Source organism: Coregonus lavaretus (assembly GCF_964263955.1).
Source record: "Coregonus lavaretus genome assembly, chromosome: 21".
In the NCBI taxonomy this organism is placed as follows: Eukaryota; Metazoa; Chordata; class Actinopteri; order Salmoniformes; family Salmonidae; genus Coregonus; species Coregonus lavaretus.
In genome coordinates, this window is record NC_140008.1 from 33,886,764 (window position 1) to 33,898,787 (window position 12,024).

General features: G+C 45.3%; 1 protein-coding gene across 1 annotated transcript in view; it reads left to right on the forward strand.

The window, feature by feature from the left end:
* Positions 1 to 12,024, forward strand: part of LOC311149011 (KICSTOR complex protein SZT2-like) — a 130,346-nt gene that overhangs the window by 87,323 nt on the left and 30,999 nt on the right. The window contains exons 62-67 of the mRNA XM_084186082.1: positions 3,125 to 3,253; positions 3,572 to 3,774; positions 4,321 to 4,414; positions 5,381 to 5,461; positions 6,105 to 6,179; positions 9,494 to 9,562. Coding sequence (XP_084042208.1) covers positions 3,125 to 3,253; positions 3,572 to 3,774; positions 4,321 to 4,414; positions 5,381 to 5,461; positions 6,105 to 6,179; positions 9,494 to 9,562 — 651 coding nt within the window. The remainder of the gene's footprint in view (positions 1 to 3,124; positions 3,254 to 3,571; positions 3,775 to 4,320; positions 4,415 to 5,380; positions 5,462 to 6,104; positions 6,180 to 9,493; positions 9,563 to 12,024) is intronic.

A 12,024-nucleotide genomic window follows, 5' to 3' on the forward strand; every position in this document is an offset into this window, starting at 1 on the left:
AGAGTTCATATTTGTGTAGGTAACCTGGGACTCACGAGCACAAGCCCACCAGTGGTTTCATCAGAGGCACTGCAGCTATAGACAGGCAGCTAGGGCTAGCACAGTAATCATATAATCATGACAGTTATGGACAATAACCATTTACAAAAAAACTATATTGTCATAATCGTCTTAGTTCATTCATTTTAGGTGAAGGGGATTTAGCTTTATATTCAAGTAGATATACTTACACTTTTGACATGAATAGGGTAAGGTTTTAAGAGCAGAACAGCACGGTTGGAGGAGAGGCTTAGTTTCCAAAAGTTTCGTTTTTGAGACAGGGGTGTCACCAAAGCTGTGTTGTATTCATTAGGTATATTGCAGCGAATTTTCAAAGATGCATGACAATGCCGTGTCCATTTGCATGACCATTAATCGTTACCCAAAATTCCATAATCGTCACAGACAGCACATCTCTGGAACACACCGGCATATCAATAGAAAAATCAAGTGTGTTTGACATTCGTTCATGTTTTTGAAACACTACACTAATTTCACAAAAATGCAATGTGGTGGGGGTGTTTCCCTGCCTACCTTCATCATAAAAGGAAGACTGACGAAAACAACAGTTTCTTTCATGCCTAAATAACTGCTGGTTACAGTAGAAACAGTAACAAAAAAACACCACCAGTAGGCCTCATGTCACTCTCACACACTAGTCAGTCCCAATTAGACTCAGTCTATTGAGCTAGTGCCTGATGATGACATTATCTGTGTTCCCTGTGTGTGCTCCTGCTCCTTCTCTCAGTATGGTACCCCTCACCAGAGCAGGCTCATCCATTAATGCCCAGTCAGACGGCAGGCTTGCCTAAGGGGACCCCTCTCCCTTCGCTGGCCCCTTAGGTCTCCTCAGATCCGCCTGCCGGCCCACCTGTGGATTCCTGACTCCATCCCTGACATGATGGATTAGATATGAGAGGAGATCACATCAGCTCAACATACAGTGTTGTGTTCTGTCTCCCCCTCCCTCATATATCACACACACACACAGACACACACACACACACACACACACACACACACACACACAGAGACACACACACACACACACACACAGAGACACACACACACACAGTCCTATCTCCATCTCCATCTCCAGGCTGCACAGGAAAGATAGATGATAGACGTGTCAATGAGAGTGATTTATAAGAGAGCAACAGATTAATGACTGGATAAAATGAGCCGTAACATTTTACCAGTCAGATTCCTCTGTACTACGCCCATTAGCTGCATTGTCGGCATAATGTTTAGTAGACGGTTTGATTGTGTCATTAGAAAAACCGGTCATTGATCTCAATGGTTGTGATGGTGGGTAGGTGGCTGTGTGTGTGTTGGTTGTGTGTGTGTGTGTGTGTGTGTGTGTGTGTGTGCGTGCGTGTGTGTGTGTGTTACAGTCTGTGTATTAACATTCTTGGGCTTTTGGTATACACTACCGGTCAAAAGTTTTAGAACACCTACTCATTCAAGGGTTTTTCTTTATTTTTACTATTTTCTACATTGTAGAGTAATAGCAAAGACATCAAAACTATGAAATAACACATATGGAATCATGTAGTAACCAAAGAAGTGTTAAGCAAATCAAAATGTATGTTATATTTGAGATTCTTCAAATAGCCACCGTTTGCCTTGATGACAGCTTTGCACACTCTTGGCATTCTCTCAACCAGCTTCATGTGGTAGTCACCTGGAAAGCATTTCAATTAACAGGTGTACATTCTTAATAGTTAATTTGTGGAATGTCTTTCCTTCTTAGTGCGTTTCAGCCAATCAGTTGTGTTGTGACAAGGTATGGGGGAGGTATACAGAAAAAAGCCCAATTTGGTAAAAGACCAAGTCCATATTATGGCAAGAACAGCTCAAATAAGCAAAGAGAAACGGCAGTCCATCATTACTTTAAGACATGAAGGTCAGTCTATCCGGAAAATTTCAAGAACTTTTAAAATTTCTTCAAGTGCAGTCGCAAAAACCATCAAGCGCTATGATGAAACTGGCTCTCATGAGGACCGCCACAGGAATGGAAGACCCAGAGTTACCTCTGCTGCAGAGGATAAGTTCATTAGAGTTACCAGCCTCAGAAATTGCAGCCCAAATAAATGCTTCACAGAGTTCAAGTAACAGACACATCTCAACATCAACTGTTCAGAGGAGTGTGTGAATCAGGCCTTCATGGTCGAATTGCTGCAAAGAAACCACTACTAAAGGATACCAATAAGAAGAAGAGACTTACTTGGGCCAAGAAACACGAGCAATGGACATTAGACCGGTGGAAATGTGTCCTTTGGTCTGGAGTCCAAATTGGAGATTTTTTGTTCCAACCGCCGTGTCTTTGTGAGATGTGGTGTGGATGAACAGATGATCTCCGCGTGTTTAGTTCCCACCGTAAAGCATGGAGGAGGAGGTGTTATGGTGTGGGGGTGCTTTGCTGGTGACACTGTCTTTGATCTATTTAGAATTCAAGGCACACTTAATCAGCATGACTACGACAGCATTCTGCAGCGATATGCTATCCCATCTGGTTTGGGCATAGTGGGACTATCATTTGTTTTTCAACAGGACAATGACCCAACACACCTCCAGGCTGTGTAAGAGGTATTTTACAGAGAAGGAGAGTGATGGAGTGCTGCATCAGAGATCACCTGGCCTCCACAATCCCCCGACCTCAACCAAATTGAGATGGTTTGGAATGAGTCGGACCACAGAGTGCAGGAAAAGCAGCCAACAAGTGCTCAGCATATGTGGGAACTCCTTCAAGACTGTTGGAAAAGCATTCCAGGTGAAGCTGGTTGAGAGAATGCCAAGAGTGTGCAAAGCTGTCATCAAGGCAAAGGGTGGCTACTTTGAATAATCTCAAATATAAAACATATTTTGATTTGTTTAACACTTTTTGGATTACTACCTAATTCCATATGTGTTATTTCATAGTTTTGATGTCTTCACTATTATTCTACAATGTAGAAAATAGTAAAAATAAAGAAAAACCCTTGAATGAGTAGGTGTTCTAAAACTTTTGACCGGTAGTGTATATACTAGAAGAATTCACATTCGACTCGAAGACCATGAAGAGATGTTTCCTTACTTTCCACAGGTGGTGGACTTGGACACTCTGAAGCAGTCGTCCAGGCTAGTGCACTATTGTGCCACCCCTCTGCTCTTTGATCCCGTGTTCAGGAAGCAGATCCAAGAAGAGCAGATTGTCCAACCTCAACAGGTCAAGGTACAGCAACCGTGGCTTCTTTCCCTTGGGGCCTAACTCCAACACACAATCTCCTCATATGGTTTTTCACTTCTCTCTTACTTAGAAAGATGCCCTTAGTTGCAAAATTTTGGAAACCATACGTTTTTCAGAAATCCTGGTTGTATCCTTTCTGGAATCAGGAGGGAACAAGCAGCAATCATCCAACAATCTTTCAAGCAGAACCTCTGAAAAACCTGGTATTTTGCAACTCTAAACAACGATGGTCACAGTTTGATGAAACACCCCAGTTCACCCCTCCGCCCCCCCCCCCCCCCCCCATCTCCCCCCCCTCTTCAGAAGCGTCATTGCTCCAGTGACTCCACGGCGTCTGGCAGGGACCGTAGCTACAGTACAGACTCAGCTGATATGCTGCCCAGCCGGCTGAGAGAGGAGCCCTGGCTGCAGGACATCTCTAACACCTTCCTCCAGCAGTATGTCCAGTACCTCCAGAGTATGGGCTTCATTCTGGTCCAGGTCCGGCCACAGTCCCCCGGACGCAGGTACGTCTTGTCTCACTGAGAGTCCAGTGGTCCTCAAAAGTTGTACACACTATTCAAGTAACCTATCTTTCTACACCATACTAGCTCAAGTTTCAAGTGTATTTACCATGTGTAATGATTACATTGGAAAACTAACTCACCCGATCTCTCACAATAAAAACACAATTGAAAATGCAATAAATGTCCTTTTTCTCTGAGTTTCCCTCCCACGATCCTCTCTGTGACAGTGAGTAGAACTGTGAGCAGTATTCATTCATCCATTAGTCATCAGATGTGTTGTGATCACATCCTAGCCCTCAATAGCCACATCCCTCTGGCCACAGATGTGATATAACTGTAACAGACACTGGGCAGATGCTGTTTCTGCCTCTCTCGGTCTCTGTCATCCTCTGGCCCAGGACTGGTTGATTCACTCTGTTGTGTTGCCAGTCTTTGGGGGTCTGTGGCCCATGCTGAAAGGAGCATGCACACACACTCTCTCTCTCTGTGGTCTCTCCTGCTCTGCCTAACCCCTAACCCTGCCTGTCTCTCCTCTCCTCCCTGTAGCACCGCCAGGGCCCGGGCAGCCATGCTCAGCTCACTCTCGTCAGAGAGGCAGTCCTTCTCCTATAACAAGGCCAGGAGTGAGGACAGCCCAAAGGTGAGTAGTGTTGATGCAAGAGATGAGGATATTCGCATACACTTACACACACACTTTTTCTGACTGAAAGGTATAGAGGGATATCAATTTCAATCAATCAATTTTATTTTATATAGCCCTTCGTACATCAGCTAATATCTCGAAGTGCTGTACAGAAACCCAGCCTAAAACCCCAAACAGCTAGTAATGCAGGTGTAGAAGCACGGTGGCTAGGAAAAACTCCCTAGAAAGGCCAAAACCTAGGAAGAAACCTAGAGAGGAACCAGGCTATGAGGGGTGGCCAGTCCTCTTCTGGCTGTGCCGGGTGGAGGTTATAACAGAACCATGCCAAGATGTTCAAAAATGTTCATAAGTGACAAGCATGGTCAAATAATAATCAGGAATAAATCTCAGTTGGCTTTTCATAGCCGATCATTAAGAGTTGAAAACAGCAGGTCTGGGACAGGTAGGGGTTCCATAACCGCAGGCAGAACAGTTGAAACTGGAATAGCAGCAAGGCCAGGCGGACTGGGGACAGCAAGGAGTAACCTTGGCCGGTAGTCCCGACGTATGGTCCTAGGGCTCAGGTCTCTCAGTTGGCTTTTCATAGCCGATCATTAAGAGTTGAAAACAGCAGGTCTGGGACAGGTAGGGGTTTCGTAACCGCAGGCAGAACAGTTGAAACTGGAATAGCAGCAAGGCCAGGCGGACTGGGGACAGCAAGGTGTCAGCATGCCCGGTATTGACTCTTACTCTCTTACTCTCTCTTTCTCTCTCTCTTTCTCTCTCTCTTTCTCTGCCTCTCTCTCTCTCTCTCTTTCTCTGCCTCTCTCTCTCTCTCTCTCTCTCTCTCTCTCTCTCTCTCTCTCTCTCTCTCTCTCTCTCTCTCTCTCTCTCTCTCTCTCTCTCTCTCTCTCTCTCTCTCTCTCTCACACACACAATTCCCTCCATCATCAACTCTTGAGATACTGTTGTATTTCTCTGCAGAGCACAGGGTCGGGCACCACCGCTTACCACCTCCAGCGGGCGCTGCCAGGGGGCATCGTACTGATGGAGCTGGCCTTCCAGGTGAGACTGTTGCCTACAGACCTCCTCCACCCCTCTCTATATATTATACCTCCACCTCTCTCTGTCTCTCTCTCCCTCTTTCTTTCTCTCTCCCTCTATCTCTTTCTCTCTCACTCCATATTACACCTCCACCCCTCCTACTCCATATTAGCTTAACATGGGCCTCTGGTTTAAATGTGTGATCATTGTGTGCAGTCTGACTCAAGGCCTTAAAGATAGAAGAAGTGAGGTGAGGTGAACTGTCTTTTCCTAATGAGTATTTTGTGTCTCATCATTCTCAGTGTAGGAGATGTGTTTAGAACAGTTTTAGTCGTTGTAACCACACCACACAATATGCGGTAAAATATGCACAATAAAATCTCTCTCCTCCTTCTCCCCTCACCCCTTGTCTTTCTCTCTCTCTCTCTCTCTCTCTCTCTCTCTCTCTCTCTCTCTCTCTCTCTCTCTCTCTCTCTCTCTCTCTCTCTCTCTCTCTCTCTCTCTCTCTCTCTCTCTCTCTCTCTTTCTCTGCCTCTCTCTCTTTCTCTGCCTCTCTCTCTTTCTCTCTCTCCTCTCTCTCTCTTTCTCTGCCTCTCTCTCTTTCTCTGTCTCTCTCTCTCTCTCTCTCTCTCTCTCTCTCTCTCTCGCTCTGTCTCTCTCTCAGGGTTGTTACTTCTGTGTGAAGCAGTATGCTTTGGAGTGCTCCCGCATCCCCATGGGGCAGACCGTCAACTCTCAGGTAACATTATGGCGTCTCTATCGCTGGTGCTGTGAGTTAGACCACAGAGCCAGGGCCAAATTAACCAGACCATAGCCTCTTCTAGGTAAACCTGGGGCTGGGGAAAGAGGGATGAATAGAGCGAGAGGGAGGGAGTGAGACATTTGATCTCGTAAACAGCTTGATTCCACAAATCTCTGGAAACATTGTCTTGACTTTATACCCCCTGGCTATTAGGAGTCTAATGGCACACATATCAGTAGGCCTATAGGCTATGCCTGTGCTGTGTTGTAGGCCTGCCTCTTTAAAAACGGTCATCTTAATTGGCGCAACCATGAACTAGTTCTGTACGATGGCGAGTGGTGGGGTCGATAAACCAGAATTGGAGGATCCTCCATCATCGTTTCAATCTTCAGTTTGGCAACATTTTGGCTTCCCAGTAGATTACAACAGTATGTCGCCACGCTCAACGAGAATAGGCTATGCATCTTCAAACACCTCAAATATGTTGACACATTTATGCCGACATCACACCAGTATACCAGAGCAAGACGGAAATGCAAAGAAACAACATTGTCTCCTCTCTGCATTCAAGCAGCCCTTGGCAGCTGATTTTGACCAGGCCAAATAAGTTCTAAGAGTGATAGATAGGCTTTATTATATTTTTTACAGTCTTTCGTTTATAGCCGCGAATATGCACCCATTCTCGGTGGTTGAGAATAGGGGGTTTCAGTACGTTGTGAAGATGCTCGAGCCACGTTCCGAACTTCCTTCTTGCACCCATTTCAGCAAACAAGTAGTACACGCTCTATATAAGCAAACCAAAGCCAACGTTTTCAATGAATTTCACAGTGACAGCCCATCACATTACCCGGAGTGGGAGATGTACCGTGCTACAGACATGCCCCCTTTATGAGAGTCACAAGTACGCATCTGGCACTGAAGGAGGCAGTGTCGTGGTGCACTCGTAACCAAGTGAGAAGTGGGTATTTACAACATACGACTGGGAAAAACCCACTTGAACAGCCCTCAAACTGGTAATTACTAGTGGGAAACTCGTCTATCATCCTGAGCACCCACTTCTCGATAACAGCATTTTCGGCAGTTAAATGCAACAACAAAACATGATTTTATAAAAATATCTATATACAAGCATGATAACTGTACTTTTAATTTATGGTTGACAGCTTGTTGGCCATTAGCCAATCGCCATTTCTCATATGAGTTTAAATCACATGAATGTGTCCAACTGGTATTTACGACTTCACAACTGGTCAATTCCACCTCCTACATGGTTACAAACGCAGCATCAGAGTTGAAACTTGAGAGGCCCAACATAACAATCTGGTCACAACAGACAATGCAAGGAACATTGTGAATGCTGAATGAACATTGTGAATGGCATTTCATTTTCCTGGTGTACCGAAACCGAACCGAACCAAAACCGCAATACTTACCGAACCGTGGGTTTTGTGAACGGTTACACCCCTACAGGCTATGGTGTAATTAATTGGAGTCTGTCTTCCCCCCTCTTTCTCTCTCCCTCTTTTTATCCCTCCCCCTTCCCTCTCTTAGTCCTCCCCCCTCTGTTCCTCCCCCCCCCCCCCTTATCTATCTCCTAGGACTCACAGTTGACTCTCAGGTTCACTCTCTCCCTTCCTCTCTCTCTCTCCCACCCTCTCTCGCTCTCTCTCCACCCTCTCTCTCACGCTCTCCCACCCTCTCTCTCTCTCTCTCTCTCTCTCTCTCTCTCCCACCCTCTCTCTCTCTCTCTCCCACCCTCTCTCGCTCTCTCTTTCCCTCTGTATGTAAAGCTGGAGTGTATCCAGGTTTTGCCATAAACTAGGTGTAATTCAGTGTAAAGGTGTGTAAATGAATGCTGTGTGTTTGCTGAGTGTCTCCAGATGTCTCTCTGCTGGTAGTGAGGGAAAGCCCCAACAGGTGCCTCTCTTCAGCAGCTGGCCATCTACAACTATTAAGACATCTCAAGTGTTTTTGACGTTTGTTTGTAAATGTGGGTGCTCAAAGCCGGAAGCTATGAAACAATGAAGGATTGGTGTAGTACTAAACTACAGTGGGAAACTCAGTGAAACATTTTTGTTGTTGAAATGACCTACAACTATATTAACAAGAGAGGGGATTTGAAACAGTCTGTCCTCCGTTTCCTTTTAAGTCAAATTGTCTTATTATATGAAAGAAATCAGTGGACTCAGTGGAACATAATTTTCACCTCTTTAGTAAATTCTTCATAATGATTGCCTGCCGTGTATGGTATTCTGATCTCAGAAATATTCCAGTGCTCAGATATAACCAGTATATTTCAGGCTGGTAATTGCTTTGCCATGTAAACTAATGGGCAGAGTGTAGTGTGTGTGGGGGTGAGTGGCTAGCTACTGCAGCAGCCCACCCACTCTGAACAGAGCTAATGGACTGTGGTGTCTGTGGACTAGGGAGATATGGAGATGGAGCTAGCAGCGGTAGGTCTGTTCTCGACTCTATGCACTAGACTACTGGCTGTGCTCAGCTCGGCGCAGCATACAGAGTACAGACTGACTGGATCTCCTGTGTTGATAGGCTTTTTGTGATAAGCTCTATTTCTCTCTCTCTCTCTCTCTCTCTCTCTCGCTCTCTCTCTCTCTCGCGCTCTCTCTCTGTCTCTGTGAGATTACTGTTATTTAATATGATACAGACCGGCAGACAGAGGACCATGTATCAATGTCATCCACACCGTTCTCTCCACACCAGTGTTACTAAATGGCTCAAAGTGATGCACGTTAGTCTGAGTAAACAAACAACTATCTCTTTAATCACTGTAAATAGTTTGTGAAGAGCCATCGCGGTTGCAGAGTTCATCTCGATGCACAGCAGGGTGGCAGACATGTTTGTTAAGCACTGGAGTGGATGAGTGAGAGATTCAGGGGCAGATATGTTTGCCTTTGTGTGTGTGCGTGTGTGGTTTATAATTGGATGCTGTGACCAATCACCCTCAGTTCCCCTCAGTGTTGACTTTTGTATTTGTGGCCTGTCTGACCTGCTCATGCTTGGTGCTCACACACACCCACTAATTTGTCACCTATTGTCATCTCTCTCTTCCATATCACTGTAATCGTATTAATGTGAGTGTGTAGCAACACATTTGTTTGTAGTTGTCTTTGCATGTGTAATAGATCTCAATATTGTGACAGTTGTCTGTGTCTTTTGCTCTGTTTGTGTTTCTGTCTGTCTTGTTCTGTGTTTGTCCATTTCCTTTCCTTCTCTCTGTGTGTGTGCGTGTGTGTGTGTGTGTGTGTGTTTTTGTGTCTGTCTAGTCCCATCTCATATCCTCTCTCCATCAGGGCTCCCTCCTCACCAAACCTCTCCGTCTCAAGCCGTTCCCTGACGCCACACCGGTCTCTGACTCTGCGGTATGTCCCAGAACCCTTAGGGGTGGGGTGTCTTCCACCAATCAGGCTCCACCCCCCCCCCCCTCCCCTCCTCTTCCCTCTGCTTGCTGCCATGGCCCCTGATCTATCTCTATCTACAGTATCCTCTCTTACTTTCTTTCTCTCTCTTCCTCTTTCTCTCTCTCTTCTTCTCTCTTTCCCTTTCCCTCTTCTCTTTCCCTTTCCCTCTTGTGCTCTCTCTCTCTCTCCGCCTCTCTCTCTCTCTCCGCTCTCTCTCTCTCTCTCTCTCTCTCTCTCTCTCTCTCTCTCTCTCTCTCTCTCTCTCTCTCTCTCTCTCTCTCTCTCTCTCTCTCTCTCTCTCTCTCTCTCTCTCTCTCTCTCTCTCTCTCTCTCTCTCTCTCTCTCTCTCTCTCTCTCTCTCTCTCTCTCTCTCTCTCTCTTTCTGTGGAATTGTGATGATAGAGTAGAATCAATCTTAAATGCAGCCTGGTGGAGCTCTTGACTTCCCTACGTGTCTGTTCTGTTGTGACTCTTGGGTTTACCTCAGTCCTCTAGACTCTGTTGTCTTTGGGTTTGCCTGACTCCTGTCTCAATCTACATCTCCATCTTACTGCTGGGGCAAACAGGCCTGGGCGATGCTGTGCTGTGATTCACTGTCTGTCTGTGGGTTATTGTGGCCCTCCCTCTGAGATCCTTCTGTATCAGTCTGTGTTGTCATGCAGCTGGTGAATAAACTAGCCTAAATGCTGCTTTTTCTGCAGAATGCCTACTGTTACTGTCTTTTCTTCTGTCTTTTTTATATAGCTGAAATCTGGAATGAGCAATCTTCTCATGTCCATCAAGTCTTCAAGCATCTGTCTGTGATTTATTTTAGTACATTTAGTAGTTGAAACTTCATGTCACCTCGTGTGGGGTCTTGCGGATTGGTGACCCATTGGTCCAAGGATCTGGGATCTTCTTCTTCAAGGCTTCTGATAGGCTAGAGTCAAGGCCCTGTCTGGCCCCGCCTTCCTTTCGGTCTTTCTCTACTTCAATCAACTCGTATGTGATTTCTCTGCTTCCTGGATGGCCCCGATAATTAAGAATCCTCTCTGTATCTATTTTTTGCATCACTAATCCACTGTCATCCTCTGTCGTTGTTTTAATGTAAAGTGTCTCTCTGTATTAGAAAAGCGCTTTAATACAGTACCAGTCAAAAGTTTGGACACACCTTCTCATTCAAGGGTTTGTCTTTTATTTTTTACTATTTTCTACATTGTAGAATAATAGTGAAGACATCAAAACTATGAAATAACACAGATGGAATCATGCAGTAACCAAAAAAGTGTTAAACTTTGCACACTCTTGGCATTCTCTCAACCAGCTTCATGAGGTAGTCACTTGGAATGCATTTCAATTAACAGGTGTGCCTTGTTAAAAGTTAATTTGTGGAATTACTTTCCTTCTTAATGCGTTTGAGCCAGTCAGTTGTGTTGTGACAAGGTAGGGTTGGTATACAGAAGATAGCCCTATTTGGTAAAAGACCAAGGCCATATTATTGCAAGAACAGCTCAAAAAAGCAAAGAGAAACGACAGTCCATCATTACTTTAAGACATGAAGGTCAGTCAATCCGGGAAATTTCAAGAACTTTTAAAGTTTCTTCAAGTGCAGTCGCAAAAACCATCAAGCGCTATGATGAAACTGGCTCTCATGAGGACCGCCACAGGAAAGTAAGACCCAGAGTTACCTTTGCTGCAGAGGATAAGTTCATTAGAGTTACCAGCCTCAGAAATCGGCAATTAACTGCACCTCAGATTGCAGCCCAAATAAATGCTTCACAGAGTTCAAGTAACAGACACATCTCAACATCAACTGTTCAGAGGAGACTGCATGAATCAGGCCTTCATGGTTGAATTGCTGCCAAGAAACCACTACTAAAGGACACCAATAAGAAGAAGAGACTTGCTTGGGCCAAGAAACACAAGCAATGGACATTAGAACGGTGGAAATCTGTCCTTTGGTCTGATGAGTCCAAATTTGAGATTTTTTGTCTTTGTGAGACACAGAGTAGGTGAACGGAGGATCTCTGCATGTGTGGTTCCCACCGTGAAGCATGGAGGAGGAGGTGTGATGGTGTGGGGGTGCTTTGCTGGTGACACTGTTGGTGATTTATTTAGAATTCAAGGCACACTTAACCAGCATGGCTACCACAGCATTCTGCAGCGATATGCCATCCCATCTGGTTTGCGTTTGTGGGACTATCATTTGTTTTTCAACAGGACAATGACCCATAACACACCTCCAGGCTGTATAAGGGCTATTTGACCAAGAAGGAGAGTGATGGAGTGCTGCATCAGATGACCTGGCCTCCACAATCACCCGACCTCAACCCAATTGAGATGTTTGGGATGAGTTGGACCGCAAAGTGAAGGAAAAGAAGCCAACAAGTTCTCAGCATATGTGGGAACTCCTTCAAGACTGTTGGAAAAGCATTCCTCATGAA